Here is an 18,512-nt window from a genome sequence, read left to right as displayed (position 1 = left end):
AGGCAAGGGAGGTGGTTGAACTGAGTTCCTCTGAGGACGAATATAGCATGTTCAACCTAGCTGATCAGTCCGAGGATCCATCTGGTGATCTGGGAGACCCTCATTTGTCCGAAGCCGATCTCCAGTCCCTAAGAATTGGTACTCCGACTGAGATGGGTTTAAAAAGACAGCCCCAAACCAATCTTCTTGACCTGCTCGAAGGCGGTTCCAAGAAGGGTGTACCAGAAGAATCGCAGCCCCAGCCCCCAGCATCTCAGCCCCAGATTTTAACTATGCAAACCAGGTCGTCCTCTGTCCCCATAGTATCAGACCCCCAGACCGAGCCTCATGACCCGAAAAGGAAAAGACTTTCTAAGGGTAAGGAGCCAATGGATGGGAGTAAATCCCATTCCCCGCCCGAGGAGAGTAGGTTTCGCAGGCCTCCGAAGCAACTGAAACTCGGTGGTCAACGGAAGGGTAAGAAGGCCACCCAGTAGTCCGAGGCTCAAGCCTAGCTGCCCGCTGCCATGCTCCATGATCAGCCCTTGATGGATAACGCGTCGATGCGAGAATCTCAAGGAACCGAGGGGGCTCTCGTAACCGAGGCCTTGGAGAAATCTCTTCTTCTTCCCATTGACATGGCCGAGCTAAGGAATATGAGTGGGTCAGAGGTTGTCCTCGACCTTAAGAAGTATCTAGGCATGGTGGGTCCTTTGGCACCTATTTACTTTATTCAATGTTTGTCGCTTAGTACCTTTCTTTCTCTTTACGGAGTTACTTATTTTTATTGGCAGGCTATCCAGGCCCTTTTCAGGTTAGGCGAGGAGGTCGATGACCATAGCAATGCCTTAGCGCAAGAGCGTGACAAGTTCTTGGAGGCTGCCAATACTTTCAAGAGATCTGAGGCCGACCTAAAAAAGGCGACCGAGGATCTGGAAGACATGACGAAGGCCAGGGATACTGCTGTCTCTGACCTAGCCGTGGCCAGGAAGCAAGCTGAGGATCAAACTAATCGCTTGCAAGATGTTGAGGGTCAATTACAGACTGCCAAAGAGAACATTACCTATATGAAGGAAAAGTTGACCGTGGCAATCCATGAGAAAGGTGTTGTCGAGTATGCCAGGGACGAGGCTGTAAGAGCCAAAGACGAGGCGGTATTTGCAAAAATAGATGCTGAGCGCTCTGTAGAACAGACAGAGGAGGATGCTTTCGCAAATGGGGTGGCTAAGACTGAAGCCACCCTTCGGGCTCAAGTTCCTGCAGTGTGCAGGCATTACTGTTTTCAGACTTGGCATGAAGCCCTCAACCAAGCAGGGGTCGATGTCTCATCTGATCTTAGGAGGGAGGAAATGGTATATTACCCTATTGCCATTCGCGAGGTTGCACCTACTGCTCCCGAGGAGGGGTCTTCATTACCAGCGGTTGAGAGTCACGATAAGACCGCCGAGGATACATCGTTAACTAACCAATCATCTGAGGAGGTTGAGCCCCAGAGAGCGTTGGGGGAAGTTATACCCGAGGGTCAGGAAATACCACAAGACGTGGCAAGGCCTCCGGCGGACCTTTCGAGACCAAGCCCTTAGGCCTTGGCCAAAGCCTTTTGACTTGCTTATTAACTTAATTTGCCTACTGAGTTGGGAAGACTAGTACACGACATAGGATAATTTTGTTTATTTTGTATTTATTTTTTTTCTTCTATTTTTTTTCTTGCCTCAGTGGCGTTGTAAGGAAGTTGTATACTTTCCGTTTGAACTGAATACTTAATACTTTGCTTCCAACTAATGATATTTTCTTTTATTTTCTTTACTATTGTATTCTGCTCAATATTCGTATTCTATTCTGGAGTTAGCCTCATGAAACCATCTGTTATCCTTTAAATATAAATCTAAAGACTGTATTATAGCTTGACACTAAGTAACGCTTTGGTTTTTCTCCAGATAGTTATTTTCTCCATGGGTTCGAGTCCGAGGACCATGCAATACCCTGGTTATGCCTAGTACTTCTATTTTTCTATAAGTATCTAGTTTTCCATAGGCTTGGGTCCGAGGACCATGCAATACCTTGGTTATGTCTAGTACTTCTATTTTTCTATAAGTATCTAGTTTCCCCATAGGCTTGGGTCCGAGGAACATGCAATACCTTGGTTCTGTCTAGTACCCAGGTATAATAGTGTGCATAGTTTTACCATAGGCTTGGGTCCGAGGACCATGCAATACCTTAGTTCTGTCTACCACTTCTATTTTTCTGTAAGTATCTAGTTTCTCCGTAGGTTTGAGTCCGAGGACCATGCAATACCTTGGTTCTGTCTAGTACCCAGGTATAATGGTGTGCATAGTTTTACCATAGGCTTGGGTCCGAGGACCATGCAATACCTTGGTTCTGTCTACCACTTCTATTTTTCTGTAAGTATCTAGTTTCCCCATATGTTTGAGTCCGAGGACCATGCAATACCTTGGTTCTGTCTAGTACCCAGGTATAATGGTGTGCATAGTTTTACCATAGGCTTGGGTTCGAGGACCATGCACTACCTTGGTTCTGTCTACCACTTCTATTTTTCTATAAGTATAGGTTTGTCCTCAGACCGCTTTACTGGAGATGATTCCTCCTTGGGTCAGATTATGATCTTTACACGTGGCATTGATCTCGCCTCCAGCTCGAGACCCCATCTTTTTCATTTATGAAGTGCTCATTGTCCGTTCGTGTTCCGCGCTTGACGCTTCGGTGCGCGAAACGCGCCTTCATTAATGTTCTCGTAAATTAACACGAGTCTAACGGTTTATGGCCTCCTTGGAAATTGGTAGCTTCATTATTAGCCCAGCTGATAATTCTCTTTTCGAACTCTGCATGAATTAATTCTCACCAACCCCCCTCCCCTATATAAGGTGAGGAGATGATTTCTCCACAATCCATGAACTTCTCAGCACAAACAGAAAAGACACCTCCTTCCAGCTTCCCAATCCCTTTTAACAACCCCGCCGGAATTGTGACTGGAGTTGGCAAATATGAGGCGGCTCTGGGCGGGTGTGAGGGCATCCAAGCCAAGAGCCATTATGGCCACAGCCCCCACTGGGCTTCCGGTGCGGCAGAATCTAGGCGTAACCTCAATGGCGCCATATAAGGTGGCCCAGAGGGATGTTGCTAGAGTACCTAACGTCTTTCCTCGGAGCGCACCCCCGATGAAGAAGACGTGCGAATTCACCTCATGGGCGGTGCTCGAGTGTTGCCGTCTCCAACGGCCAACACTCGTGAGGATTGGAGAGAAGTAAGGGAACATCATGGGGGAAGGTATCCCGGAGCCCCTGCATCTGCTCCTCTCTTTGTTCCAGCTCCGCCTGGCCGAGAAGGGAGTTGTCGGTGGCCTGGAAACATGATGGCCCTCCCCCTTCTCTACCTTTTGTGTCAAGCTCTCCTATTTTCTTTATACCAATAAAGGGACGGCTTGACACTTCCCACCGGCTAGCTTTTTTAGGGCGGCTCCACCTGGGCCTCTGATTGTAGAAATAGCTGGTAGGATTAGCTTGTAAATTTGTTTGTGAAACACACCTGCCTGAGCCTCTGATTGTAATCTGTACTCTTTCTATTTATGAAATAATAATATCAAGATTTCTCTTTTCGCTGTCAAATCTTCTATTTTTTCTTCTTCTTCTTTTTTTTTTGTTTTTTTTTTTTCAACCTACTGTAAAACGACTACTTAGAACACTCGCCTGGTGCGCCGGCCAGCACCATAATCCTTTCCACAGACGGCGCCAATTGTAAGGACTCAGTTTGGATTGACCCTGAGTATGAATGGGTTTTCAGCCCAATCAAGCCCAAACAATAAATTTATAGAGAGTGGGTTAAAGGTTTAGGTGCTGGCCGTCGTTCATCAAGCATGAACTTTCTTTTATAAAAAAAAAGACTTAGAGTTTCTTTACAACTGGGGGGATGCTCCTCGGCCCGTGGCCGAGGAGACCCTTATCTTCTCTCTTTTTTTTCCCCCCCCTTCTTTACTTTACTTGCTTTCTTTATATAGTCTTCATCTTCCTATCTCCTTATTCCATCTGTTGATCATCCATTTGCCTCTCTTCTGGCCGTCCGTCCCATCAGAGGCCTTATTAGTACTCAAGTGGTTCACTCTGACCAACGTTGCCCTGCTAAGGGGTTATCTCCCCATTAATGCGGCCAGGGGGGTTGGGTGAATGCATTAAATGCGAGGGTGACAGCTTACTTTGGGGTTGGTCTTTCCCAAAAATCATCCTTGTCAGGCCGAGGATCAGGAGGTTCTCAGCGTGGATTGGGAAAAGAGGTTTTCCCCAATTTAGCCTTGAATAGTCAGTATTCCTCGGCGTGGGCCTTGGGCCTGCTACACAATGGGTCGAGGCTATCAGGCCCACGGGCCCCACAGGTAATGAATAAAATCTAGGGAGAAATTGAATTTCACATCTAATTTCATAACATACTAAAGCAATTGAAGTGAGTGGTTGATAGTGATACTTCAATCACTCATAATTGACAACATTATCAAGTTGTCAAATTAAAGTGTGTGTTCAGAGAATGGTTATAATATAAGCTAGATTTTTATTTATTTTATGTACTGTTGGTGGATTTAATATTATCTTTTGTCTCAGTTTTATTTCAAATAATATTACTTTCTACTTTTTAAAATAAACTAATTTTAAATTTTATTTGTCTCAAATTGTGTAAAATAAGCTTATGAAAATAAACAATTCTCAAACAGATACTTGATGTGTTCATATGGTTATTAGATTATATTTGGTGCAGTGAGTTTCAAGTAACTTAAAGTACTTTGTTATTCAATAAAAAAACTTGGAGTCGAATCCAGTTTAAACAAGTGTCTTTGATTCAATGGAAAAGAACAATGAATGGAAGTTATAAGTTTCAAACCTTATTGCATATTAAAAAGAAAAAATATTGCAATTATTTCTTTTTTTGGTAAACCAAATATTGCAATTATTGTACCATTACTTTCCCACCTATCGATTACTAATACAGTCTCTATCATGTACTAACAACAGTATACCGCTTTAATGTTTTTGTAGAAAAAAGATGAAATCTTTCTGTTACTAGATTTATTGTTTTTTCAATGTGATCAAAAGTATGGTCATATAAATAAAGGGATGGATTAGCTTGGTTGCTGACCAGTTTTTTGGAATATAGAATAGTAATATAGTTTGAAAAGTTAATTTGGAGGTGTGTAGAAAAAGTATGGGGTTGTTCTCAACAAGTTAGGCCGAAGATTCGGACTCAAACAAGATATTTCTCATGTACGATTAAGAAAGATATTAAATTGGGATTAGATAGACTTCTTTCATCACTTAATCATTCTTTGAAAAAAAAAAGGACAATCTTAGATATGCTTTTGATCTTTAAATTTCAACATTATATATTTATTTATTTTTAGGTTTAACAGATTATAACATGCGACAATTAAGGAAGACATGAAACATGCATTCAGCTTATTATCTCTTCTTTCTGTGTGTGTGTGAATAATACAACTAAATTCCAAATTTCACCTTAGAAAATATATAAATGATTTTCCAACATTTTATTTATTTATTTATTTTAGTTTGAATGTAGAGTAAAATAAATAAATTGACTTTTAATTTAAATCAATTATTATGTTAATTTGAAAGAATTTTTTGTTTCAAACCATGAAAATGTAACTTTTTACAAGTAATACAAGCAATAACTTTTTACAAGACATATTATTTGAATTGTAATAATTTTTTTTTTAATTTCTATAAAAAAGGTGTTCATATCATTGATAAATTTTTTTTTTATCAACAGGAAACATGTAAACAAAACTCACCTATCGAATTAAATCTAACAGTTCTAATTCGACCCATATGAGTTGGGTTATAGCACTCACATCAATGCTTGTATAATAGAGAAAGAAGCACATTTTAGCCAATCAAGTAAAAAATTCACCTATATTAAGCCATGTAAAATTGTATAAAAATATATAATTACTACAATATGAGCACCTATGTTAGTAGGTGTATAATAAAAAAAGGTGTAAATTTTACATATTTGTCCTTAAAAATAACCCACAAGTATCATGTGTATAATTATATAAATTTACAAGTTCTTTACAGTAACCGTGTAAATTTACATTAATACTAACACTAATTATTTTGCATTTAGTTTTTTATTATTTTTTTACATATTATGAGAATAAAGAAAGAATAGAAAATTTAAGAAAATTTAATATTTTAATAAAATATAATATAAAATAAGTAATCTAATGCTAAAATTAAAATAGAAAGAAATTTTTATGAGAGTGTTTTAATAGTTTGGGTGAGTCATGCATCCCGACTCATGTGGAGTAAGTTTAGGTATAGTACTTAGGTGTTATTTTTTAGATTTCATTATTAAGATTTTTCCATGTGGATTTTTTATTATAGAATGAAAGTGTATTTTTTAGTTAAGTAATTACATAACTAATGGCTTGTTTGGAAGTTTAGAGAGGGAGGAGAGTAGAGGGGAGTAGAGGGAAGGAGAGTAGTGGGGAGGAGAGTAGAGGAGAATGATTCACCTCCACCTTATTTGGATGTTTTTAAAATTAGTAAGGGGAAGGGAATAATTAGCCCTTCCCCTTGTGTAATTTTGTTAATATAATAAGGGTAAATTAGGTAATTTACTTGGTCAATAGTTTATATACTCTACTCCCCCTCCAAATCTCTCCAATTTGGGGGAATTAAAATTGGGGGGCTAGAGGGAGTCCAAACCCCTCCAAACTCCTCCAAACCCCTCCCCCTCATTCTTTAAAAAACTTCCAAACAAGATAATTGCATTACTCTCCCTCCCTCTACTCTACTCCCCCTCCTTTTTTAAACATCCAAACATGCCATAAATCTTAAGAGAGAAAACTAAGCAACAACATTTAAAATATTATTCCTAAGTTTTGTACACTCACATGTACCTAAAAAGATTGCTTAATAATAAAAAAATAATAATAAAAATAGTATGTGAGACGTATATAGATAGAGAGAGGTAGAATCTAGAGGACAGCTAAGTGGAGAGAAGTAAAAGTGGACCAAACCTCAACACCCACGTGTCGAATTCTCAGAACGGAAGGGACGCGTGGCCTGTTTTCCCTGCAATTCTCTTACCACGACACGTGTTTCCGCAGTTCCCCCCACAAAAGCACAACTTGATTGTTTGATTTTTGTTGTTGTTTGTAAAGGACTAAAGAGACCCTAGCTCCTTCTACTTCTACTATTTACTCTATTCTATCTTATTGTGGAATTGGAATTTTTTTTTAAAAGATTTTTTTATTAAAAAATGTTAAGGAGCACTTTAAGAATTATTTATTGTGATATTTACTAAATAAAAAATAGTATATTGATCGATACATTAAACATAAAACTCAAAAAATTAGCTTTATTGATTCTATACTCTATAAAATTAGCCAAAAATCTAAAAAATTTGATTTTACTAACATAAAATTATTTTTTAATTAGCACCTTTTGATCCCGGTTAACACTATTTTATATATATATATATATATATTTTTTTTTTGTGTGTGGGTGGGAAACCAATAAAATATAATAAGATAATAAAACAAAGTTTGTGTCAGAAAGACCACGTGTCTTTTTATAGCCCTCTTGTGATTGCCACTTGGCTCATTAAAGTTTTTGTTTTGAAGGGTCTTTTGGGAACATCAAAAAGTACACTTTTATTTTGTTTTTGATTTTGTTTCCCTCACAATCTCAAGATACTTTCTAGTTTTTGTTTTCTTTGTAATTTTTTTAAGAAAGAAATTTCATGCGCCTAGAAGAAGTTTGGTGTCACAACACATGCTACAACTCATTCATGTGGCAAGTTGTAGTTAGTAGAGAGATAATGATAGATTTATATGGGGACACATTTTCACCAATTATAACTCACCACATGGGCGAGTTGTGACACTAAAACTACTCATGTGTCTATAACTAATGCTACTTAAAAAAAAAAATATTGTGAAAAAGGTGTAAACCTCATTAAAATTGTAATTAACATATAAAAGTGAGGTCTCTTCCATTGCAATTTGGCATGCTAATTTATAAATATATATTGAGTTTGAATTTGGTAAAAATAATGTGTAAAACTCATATTTTACACAATTTAATAAAAAATTGACACATCATTTTTTTTACTTAAAATTTAATACATCATATCACAAATAATAATATCTCAATAAATTCAAAGTTAAGTTGGATTTTCAAATGGGTATTAGAATTGATTGAGTGTGGTTGTGCCTATTCTTTAATATATAATATGGTAATGTGGCATGTTGAGATTGAAGTGAATAAAACTTGAGTTTTACACCACATCCTTATAGAATTTAATTTCATACATATTTATCTTGCTATTATTTTTAATGTGGCATTAATCACATGTTTTGTTACATAAATATATAACCATTTTATAGTAAAATTTATAATAACTTTTTCTTTTGTTTTATTATTCTCTCCATGTGTTCTTAATTATTTGTAGATTGCACCAAATTATTTCAAATTATCATTTAGTGATTGGATCAACCTTTTACTAAAGCTTATATGTATTTATGTACATAAAATTAGTATTAAAAGGCCATTATACAACACAAGTAAATTACTTAAGAGTTAGACTTAGGTTTAATGTTCAATAGTATTGAATCCGTTGAAATAATAATATGTATTTATTTTTAGATACGTATCACTTATGATCGGGTCTAATACACTAGATGAGTTAAACTTAAACCAAGTCCTTCACTTAATCAAAAGAAGAAAAATAATTTAAACGTACGTAATAAATAACACAATAAATATGTAGTTTTTTTTGGGGAGAAACCAATAAATATGTAGTTAAGTTAACATACACCACGTACACAATCAATCAAAGTAGATAAATTAAAAAAAAAAGAAAGAAATTTTTTCTCAAATAAGACGTGTTGTTCTATAGCTCTGTTAATGATTGCCACTTGTCTGAGTCTCACAGCGACCTTTTTTTTCGTGAAGGGCAATTGTGGGAACATTGTAAGTACACTCTTTTTTTTTTTATTACTAATAAGTGTTTTCACAAACCCAAAAATTTATTAGTTCCTACTTTTGTACCTTTTGTTTTTCCCAGTTTTGTTTAACTGTCTTTCTTTTCATGTTTTCTGTTTCCTCTCTCTTTCTCTGTCTCTCTCTCTCTGCTTCACTCTTTAAAGACTGTACCTTTTATTTTTTTTCCCACTTGAAATTTGTTTGTAAATAACAAAAATATTCGAAATAAGAGAGACAGAGTCAGAGAAAGAGAGAGAGAGAGAGTTTCAAAGGTTTCTGTTTTGGTTTTTTGGGTTATTTCTGATTTGGGTTTTGCTTAGAAGCCTTGATTTTTTTTATTGGGTTGGTAACTAGATTAAGCAATATTGAGTGCAAGTTTAGATTTTTAATCATGGGTTTAGCTGAAACAGATCACAGACTTGTTGTTGTTGTGTTAAACCGGCAGAGATATAGATATATTAGTTGCTGAAGAAGCAAAAAAAAAAAAGAGTTAAATATATATTTTTGTTCTGTTTTCTCTGTTTTTAAGATACAAATGGGTGAAGCTAATGAAGAAGCTAGAAGAAGAGCAATGGAAAGTCTTTCTTTGGAAATAGAGAAGTACCCAAGAGATCTATTGCAGAGATTTAGGTGTATGAGCAGCAACACACAGAAACAGAAATCCAATGAAGAAGAAGAGGAAGAAGATTCAGAGGAGATTGAGTTGAATCTGGGTTTATCATTAGGTGGTCGATTTGGTGTTGATAAGAGCAAGAAAAAGCTGATAAGGTCATCTTCTATAGATATGTCATATAGGAACACAATTGATGTGTCGTATAGGACTAATACGACAGTGTTGACAAGGACTTCTTCTCTTCCTACAGAGACAGAGGAGGAGTGGAGGAAGAGGAAGGAGTTGCAGACATTGCGGCGAATGGCGGCGAAGAGAAGGCGGTCAGAGAAGCAGAGGAGTTGTAAGGCTGAGAGGGAAGATGAGAGGAAGGAAATTGAGAGTCCAATGGGATTGAATTTGAGAGATAGGCAACAGTCTCTTTCTCTGCCTGTGGCTATGGCTAATAGGCTTAATTCCACTTTGTCTTTGCCTTTTGGGATGCCCTCTTGGGAGAGTAATAAACGTCTTCAAGCTCAAGGTATATTAATACTAACATTTGTTTGTTTGTTTTGTTGTTTTCTTCCCTTTTTTTAAAATATATTTTAAGTGGGAAGAGGAATTCTAATCCTGTTGGGAAACACTAGAAGTAATATTAGCATTTGTTGTTTTATCTATGTGTATGCATTTAATTGGTGAGCTACATGTTGGATGTCTCTGTTGGAAACATTAGGAGTAATATTACAATTCTCAACAAAAAAATTTCACCAAAAAAATTAGTTTGTTGAGAATTCATAATAAGGCTTGGTTGTTGTTGTAGTTTGAATTTTAAAATTTTGGTATGAATTGTTTAGTTAGATGGGTGGAATTGGACTAATTTTTCTTTTAAAGTTTGTTTGACTAGGTGTTCTGTTTGCTCTGGGAATTGGTGTTTGCAATTGATGTTGGGGATATTCTTTAGGTTTTCACAAGTACACCAATATTATGATGATCTTTTTTTTTTTCAATGGGTGTTTTCTTAAAATGTGCTTTCTAAGATTGTTTTAGGCAGGAGAGACATATTTTTTGGTTGCTGAGAAAATTGGGGAACAGAAAAAGGAAATTGGACAATGACTCATTCAAGACTACGAATCCCAATAGTTGTGTTATGACTGCTAAAGTCCGATTAAGTGGGTTGCTTTTTTTTTTACTTTTCAAAAGGTAATTGGAAACATTGACTGAACAAAGAGATTCATAGAATCAATAAAATTATGTTCATCAATAGAAGAAGTTGAATACTACTTTTTTACTAAACATTAAACTGATTGTTCCCCTAAAGATGGAAAATGGGTTAAATTGAAATAATGCATGACTCTTAAGGGTCCACATGATATTGTATTCACAGTGATTGAACCCAAAACCAATACTCATTGTGCTGTGCAATATACTAGATAGTTTAGTGGATGCTCCTGTTTGCTAATTTTAATTATGTGCTTTTATGCATAAACTAAGGAATACGTAAAGACCTAACTGTAGTTCCATTCCTTTATCAGGGAAAAAAACATTATACTAGCTGGAGCTCACTTGAGTTGAATCCCTAAAAGTCTAGGTACCTTATCTGGATGCTTCTTAACTTTTAAGTAACCTGATGAGTCAGTTACCTCAACTTGTTTTGACACTCAGTTTTACCCCACTCAAAACTAAAGAGGGAAGAGAGAGGTAGAGGCAATTTTCTTAATAAAGGAATTGCCTGAATCTGTGTTGTGTTATTATTGGTTGCCTGGTCCAATGACGGTGATGCAAATCCTTTGGCCATTCATTGGAACCCATCAAAGCTTCTGTGCATAATGACATGGAAACTCGTTTTTCCCTGTTACAAAGCTACTGTGTTGGATGTTAGAGTTCTTGAGTCTGGCTTATAATGTACCCAAAATTACAAATTCTATGTTTATTTTCTGAATGAGTTCATATTTTTTGATAAGTTCATATTTAAGATGATATTTTGATATTTATGAAGTGCTTGCATAAAATATGCCATATTAGATGGGTGTTAAGTTTACCATGGTGTATAAAAGAAGAATAATAAATACTTCTGTATATTAGCCATGTTCCTGTCTCCTTGGTTTTGGAGGTTGTGTAGTCTGTTGCCTTGACACACCTCTACTCAGTAATCAACCAAAGATTATGTGACATATATTTGTTAGACATGCTCTGGCCACAACGGAGTTTGAAGATTGCTAACAAATGTAACCTCCAGGTCATTGTCATAAACATCTCAGCCCCTAGCCCTAGGTATGGATGAACAAGGAAAAGAAAGTGTCAATTTCTTAAGAATTCAAACTTTGATTCTAGTTATACAAGTTGATGCCATTTCTAACTTTTTGGCCCGTGTCATGGATCCTTTAACTTGAATTTTCTCTCAAATTGGAGGGGGCAGTTTTCAATAATCTAAACCCAAATTTGTCAATTTTTGGCCCTAGGGTAATTTTCTGTGATTGGCTCTTAAACATTTTTCCATGTTTTCACTCGCTGCATGCAACCAAGCTGTGTGTGATCTTCTTCTCAAAAAAAAAAAAAAAAAACTGTGATCTGTATCACCAAGTTCTTGTGCTTGCCACTGTGTTGGTTTGCATGTGAAGGAAAATGATAGATTAACTCCTCGTGTTTGTAGCTTATGGTATCATATTTTCGAAAAAATGAATTGGAGAATTCTTTTACTTTCAAATCAAGGTTCATATCAAATTTCAGATTGATAGTTCCCATGAGAAAAAGCATCTTGACCATACAGTTCCTTCCATTATTGCATCGTGACGTCTCTACCTAATCTGCACCGAGCTCATTGATGCTTGTCAAAATGATGACTTACTACATGCTTCAGAGAGTAATATTTACTGCATTTCTGTGTTTTCATTTCAGCCACACATACATTGTTAACATGTTCACTGTTGCTGGATCACCATTCTATTTTGAAAGGCATAATTTGTCCAATATGTGTTTTTGTGTATTTGAGTACATGATTTGTCCCTCTTAAAACTATGTGATCCTTGTAGGTGCTTGTTTGAACTTTTACAAATTTTAGATATGAACCATCAAATAACTAGGGGCAGGTTTATTAAAGAGATCCTTAGACTAGATATGGAAGAGGTTGGTTTCCTGGTGGAAAGCAATGAGATGTATCCGAGTGGCTAGAAGGTGTTATGAGGATCATGCACGCCATAGATTGCCATAGACAGGAACACACTGGTAAATATTGAAATTTGATGGTGATCATGAGAGAATGATACCAAATTTCTATTGCTCGGAAATTACTGCACAAGTACTTTTGGAGAGAGGAGGTAGGTATACCAATTGATCCAATATAGGGTAATTAGAAGAAAAAAAATGGATTTTAGTTGAAAGTCTAGTAACTGGTTTTTGTGACTGCTGATCCTTGCATGTGGACTAGATTGATTTAGTATAGTGTCAAAATTTTGACAATTGTAATACATATGAAGCCATGCACCAGCTAATTACAGTAGGTAGTGTAAATGAAGACTAACTTAGCTAATTACAAAATTTGATCAAGACTAGTGGTTTGTTCTCAGGCACAGAGACAGCACCACTGCTCATCCAAGACTGTTCTATATGCAATTGTAGCAATTACTAATCATTTATGCTTCATAGGAAAGTTAATCTTTTAATTCAATGTGAACGTTCTTAATGCAATTTGGCAAGCTGCAAGTGAAAATTATTGTGAATGTGGAAAAATAGAGGAGATTTTGCAGAGGATATAGGAGACACAGGTGTTTGAAAATCATTCTAGTGCTGTTTGGAAGGAAGTTGTATTTAATTGACGTTGCTTCACGTAGCACTCTGAATTCCTAATTAGTTTGAACTTGTTTGACTAAGGGAAAAAAGAAAGGGTTGAAACACCTTGAGCCAATGGTCTTTGGACTTAAAAAGGAATCTCGTCCCCATAAAAGTATGATGTCATCAGTTCAATTCAAAGGATGATGTAATCAGTTCAATTTATATGGGAGTGTGAGTCGAATTTTCCTACCAAAAACAAAGGGGATGTGGTTAAAACTCCTTAAAACTTGACTGTTGTGTTTATATCAATAATTGAAAAGAAAAGATAGAATGAAAAGTATTCAAATTTCATGTCGCAAATGAAATAAGTGGACTATAATTTGTCAATGCATAGTTTTATTTGAGCTGTGTTGTATCATCTTTCTTGCTGTTTACAATTGGGTTAGCTTGTTTGACGGATGTCACTTTCTTTCTTTGACTTTTTTCCTTGTATACATCCCCTGTACTAGGGTTGCATCCCTTCTTGCTTTTCTTTTCATGAATTTTTTACTATAAAAAACAAACTTTCTTCCTTTGCTCCTATGGGTGAAGAGTGAAGACTTATAAATGGTAATTACATAGTCGGAATTTCTAAATGTTATACTGAAAGATGCTTAGCTTGAATTTCCAGCTATACTTAGCAAATATTACATCAAATCTGCCAATTCTAGCCAGTCTTCACAATGAGTGTAGCAGCACTTGAATTCCATGTTGTGGGCGAAGGGTAAAATTCTGAATTGGTGAGTGGACATAGGTTGGGGATAGGGTGAAGGCAAAGCGCTGTAGAATCATTGAAAGAGCAATCTTTGCTTCATTGGTGGCAAAGTTCATGCCCACACAAATCCGAGGTCCCATTCCAAATGGAAAAAAAGCAGCTATGTTGTTGTTAGTAGCCTTGGCAACACCTTCTGAGAATCTCTCTGGTTTGAAAAGATGCACGTCCTCTCCCCATATTTGAGGATCATGATGAATTGCAAGAGGTGCAATGAACAACAATAGATTAGCAGGAAGAATGAGCTTCCCCAGCCTAGCTTCCCTTTCAACTTTTCTTAGTATTGAAAGTGCAGGAGTATATAACCTCAAACTCTCATTGATGATCATGCTCATCTGCATATGAAGGAATATCGGAAAAATTAGAATTTAAGATTTGCAGTGTTAAAAATCTTATTAGTGTCTCTCTGTCTCTCTAGAAAGTTCTCTCCTATCATTGCCCACACTTGGTAAAAACACCATCTAAATTTCTATATTTTTCTTCAAGCTGTTCTGAGCTAAAAAAATCACCACCATTGATTTTTTTGGAAGTTTGGACAAGAAAAAATTTACTAACAATAAAAGAGGAATTTAGAAGCTTTGAAATCGCTGGCTTTACCGACTTGAAGCAAGAATTAAAAGGGGGAGATGGTGCCTATGTGTGTGAAGCAAGTGAATGAGTGATAATAGTGTGAGTATATAGGTGTCCAGAGACTGAGGTGTGTAAGTGTTTCATTGAGTGAGTGAGTGATCTATACAAACACTTAATTGTGTTTAGGGTGTTAAAGTGATATAGAACAAGTAATTGATATGATTTTCATAGTTCTTACAGTCTTGAGTTTTGCGATGCCATCGGGATTTGGATTTTGTTGGCCAAAAAATTCGAGCACCTCCTTTCTTGCTTTCTCTTGCCAATCAGTGTGGATTGCTAGGAGAAATACAGTCCACGCAAGCAAAGTAGTAGTGGTTTCTTGTCCAGCAATGTAAAATGTCTTACACTCATCCACCATATCTTGTACTGAAATCTTTCGGCTAGGATTGGCATCACGATGAGCCTTTAAAAGTATTTCAAGAAAATCATCCCCAGTACTGCTGCCAACCTCTCTAGTCGTTACCTTCATTTCTCTTTTCTTAATCATCTCTAATATAGACTGGCGTATACCTTTATCAAGCTCCTCCGATTCAATTTCATCATTTGTTTTATAAATTTTACTGTAAAAATAGACAAATGCTTAATGTTTAGCTAAAAGGACTTTATCTGATGCTAGGAAACACAAGTTTACAAGGACTTTACCTGATGCCAGGAAACCTGTGTGTATAAGCATTGGTGGCTGTTATCGAGGCCAGTTTCATCAACATCTGAAAAATGTTCCTCCCTTCTACGTAACTACTCCCAAAAGCAGTCTTGGAAATTACTTCTGATGTAAATACTCTAAATTCTTCGAATATCTCGATCTCTTTGCCTTCATGCTGTTTCCACCGTTCTAACATTTCCTCCACACTTGTGATCACTGTTGGAATCATATTCTGCATTCAAAAGTGAACCTCTTCTTACAATTCAAACTAAGTTATTAATAAATTAGTAAGCTGGGTTGTTATTGAGTTTAGTTACAATTAAAAATAATATCTATTTATAGGAACAAGAGAATATTCAAAACTTTACAAATTACCATTGAATTAAACTTCTAAGCCATACAATAAAACTTTGGGAAAGAGTGATTGAGTATAGGTTAAGACATGAAACAATAATATCAAAGAATCAATTCGGTTTCATGCTAAGACGATCTACCATGGAAGCTATAGACATCTAATGGAAAAAATATAAAAAGTCCTGTAAAGATCTTCATATGGTTTTCATTGAGTTTATAAGCATAACCATGTATTTATAAACTCTTGAACACCTTCTTCTTGTAAGCCAGTTTTCAAGGTGAGTTTTACCTATGAGTTCCTAACATTTGGTATCAAAGCCAACCACCATGTCGAGTAATCGGATGTAGTTCATTGAGTATGTAATCGAATGAGTTGTGGTTTTGTGGATGGGTCTTGAAGAGGGCGACCTAGAGGCTAAATTAAAATGGCTTATTAAGTCATTGGATAACTAATAGGTGAGTGGAGTCGCCCAAAAAAAAAGGGCTATTATCGGGTCAATGTCAATAGAGTAGGCCGTTGTGGACATTAACTGTGGAGCGTGGTGGTATATTATGATCTTAGTGTCTAACATGAATTAAGTGTAAATTTAACTATGTGTTTATAAATTCTAAGGCACCCTCTCCTTTTAAGTCGGCTTTCAAGGGTGAGTTCTACACGTGTTCCTAACATTTTCATAATGAGTTTTGGTGAAAATTTAAATTTGGATAACTACTTTTTATTTTTTGGAAAATTACTTGGTAATGGGTTAAGTTAAACCTCTATGTCTCTATTTACTATGATTACTTATTTTAATTTTCCCTAGATGTCTAACGTGACTATGAGAGAGAGAGAGAGAGAAAAAGAGAGTTTTTCAACCAAAAAAAAAAAAAAAAAAAAAAAAAAAAAAAAAAAAAAAAAAAAAAAAAGAAGAAGAAGAAGAAGAAGAAAGAGCTGAAACGAATAGAAGGCAGAAAGGTGGTCACAAAAAACTTTTTTTTTTTTTTAAATTTAACTAAAATTTAGGAGTTTTTAAATTAATAATTTTATATATCTAACCCTACTATTTAAACCTTCTAAGCAGATGAATTTGAAAGTACTTTGGGCATAAAAGATTAAGAGTCCAATAGGAGTCCAAACTAAGGAAGCTCATTCAATAGTAGTATAGAATAAAAAGAGTTCTATTTTTTTAAAAGAAAAAAAAAATTAGGGTTGTTTTGGATGACATGGGTTAGTGGGAGAGTCATCTTATTTTGTAGGCAATATTATATGTGGAGTTATAAATGTATTTTTTTCAGGTGGTTCTTTAGTTTTGCTTTACTTAAACCTAAGGGTGTGTGGGTATTTTTGAATCAACGAAATATCTATTTTAAACTGAAAAAGCTCCTTAGATAGTAGAATAAATAAGTTACAGAAAATATGATTTTAAATAAAATAGAATAGAAGAAAAGAATATATATTGACCCTAGCTAATTGGTTGAGAATTTGTAGCAGACTCAAAATTTTGGGACTAGGGCTTCATTTGTTGTTGTTATTATTGCTGTAAACTTATATATAAAAAAATTAAACTTGTTTTTCAAAGCCAATAATAGATTACTTTCAGGCTCTCGGCATGGAAGGCATGATTGGCCAATTTCTTCATCTTTGTCCATTTTTCACCTTCAGATACTGAAAGCCCATCTCCAAAAAGCCTCTTCATATAGCCTTTAGCCTCTTCCTTCGGATAGGCACTGTCTCTATTGTTCAGTATCTCTTTGATAAGCGGTGGTTCTGTAATGACCAGTTGAGGTTGAGTGCCATACCATTGAAGATAAATCTTCCCTGCACCAAAAAGAGAGGGGACTGTAAGAAAATGAAAAATGATCAAAAGTATGTTTGGATACTGCTTATTTTTTTGAAATTGAAAACTTATTACTGAAAGTACTGTAGATAAATGTAAAAGTTAGTTGAAATAGTACAATGGAGCATTTGAATAGTACGTACCAAAAAGTGCAATAAGGCGCATGAACAGTAACAAAAATAAGTTAAATAGTAAAATAATTTTAATTTTTCATCTCTATCTAAATGGAGGCCAAGTTTAGTAAAATATAAGTTGGAGGTATTTATTTATTTATTTTCTTTGTTACCGTATTTGTTGACCCATGAGTGAATATGAGGCTGAACTTTGGACATCAGGTCATGTGATAAACCCATAGGCCTGTTCTTGGCTTCGTTTTTCATGTTCAAAATATCATTGTTGCTTCCATGGAGGAATCTGTAAGAAGGACCTGGGATTCCCTGTAAACGCATTTGATGTTGTATGCGAATAGGATTCCACCATAGTTTGTGAACGAACCGGATTAGAGCCAAGACAAAGTAGAGACAGAGAGAGCTTGAAAGAAAGATTGCAAAGATTCCAATAGCACCCATTTTTTCTTTTTCCATGAAACTTTTTGGAACTTCACTACAGAAATCAGTATATGATTTTCCTCAATGTAAGTTTCAAAGCCTGTGTGATGGAATATATAGTGGGAGAGAAATGAGTGTTATAGTTGCTGATTAGATTGAAGTTGTGAATGTTAGTTGTAACATGGATTGCACTGTGTAATTAAACCCCTCCCTCCTACAACATGTATTTACTACTTTTACTCTTTTTTTTCATTTTTTATTCAATAGTTGAGATTTGATGGTTTTTTCTTCTTTTATTTTTTATTTTTTATTTTTTGTGGGTTCTTGAAAGTTTTTAGTTTTATTTTTTTAATGCTATGTTT

At 35.7% G+C, this 18,512-nt stretch overlaps 2 protein-coding genes across 2 annotated transcripts; one reads left to right on the top strand and one right to left on the bottom strand.

Annotated features, from left to right (window-relative positions):
- The first annotated feature begins 9,036 nt into the window (after nucleotides 1-9,036).
- On the top strand, nucleotides 9,037-12,099 carry LOC136063363 (ninja-family protein AFP1-like). Its single transcript, XM_065763650.1, has 2 exons — nucleotides 9,037-10,120; nucleotides 11,112-12,099. The coding sequence occupies exons 1-2, from the start codon at nucleotides 9,526-9,528 to the stop codon at nucleotides 11,129-11,131; spliced, it is 615 nt and encodes a 204-aa protein (XP_065619722.1). The 5' UTR covers nucleotides 9,037-9,525; the 3' UTR covers nucleotides 11,132-12,099.
- Nucleotides 12,100-14,052: 1,953 nt separating this feature from the next.
- On the bottom strand, nucleotides 14,053-18,270 carry LOC111986640 (cytochrome P450 CYP749A22). Its single transcript, XM_024018324.2, has 5 exons — nucleotides 17,889-18,270; nucleotides 17,360-17,583; nucleotides 15,431-15,663; nucleotides 14,967-15,348; nucleotides 14,053-14,493 (listed from the first exon to the last, which is right to left on the bottom strand). The coding sequence occupies exons 1-5, from the start codon at nucleotides 18,184-18,186 to the stop codon at nucleotides 14,065-14,067; spliced, it is 1,566 nt and encodes a 521-aa protein (XP_023874092.1). The 5' UTR covers nucleotides 18,187-18,270; the 3' UTR covers nucleotides 14,053-14,064.
- Between the last annotated feature and the right edge of the window lie 242 nt (nucleotides 18,271-18,512).

This window comes from Quercus suber, unplaced genomic scaffold (assembly GCF_002906115.3).
Source record: "Quercus suber isolate HL8 unplaced genomic scaffold, Cork oak 2.0 scaffold_517, whole genome shotgun sequence".
Taxonomy (NCBI): domain Eukaryota; kingdom Viridiplantae; phylum Streptophyta; class Magnoliopsida; order Fagales; family Fagaceae; genus Quercus; species Quercus suber.
This window is presented reverse-complemented; position numbering and strand designations above follow the sequence as displayed.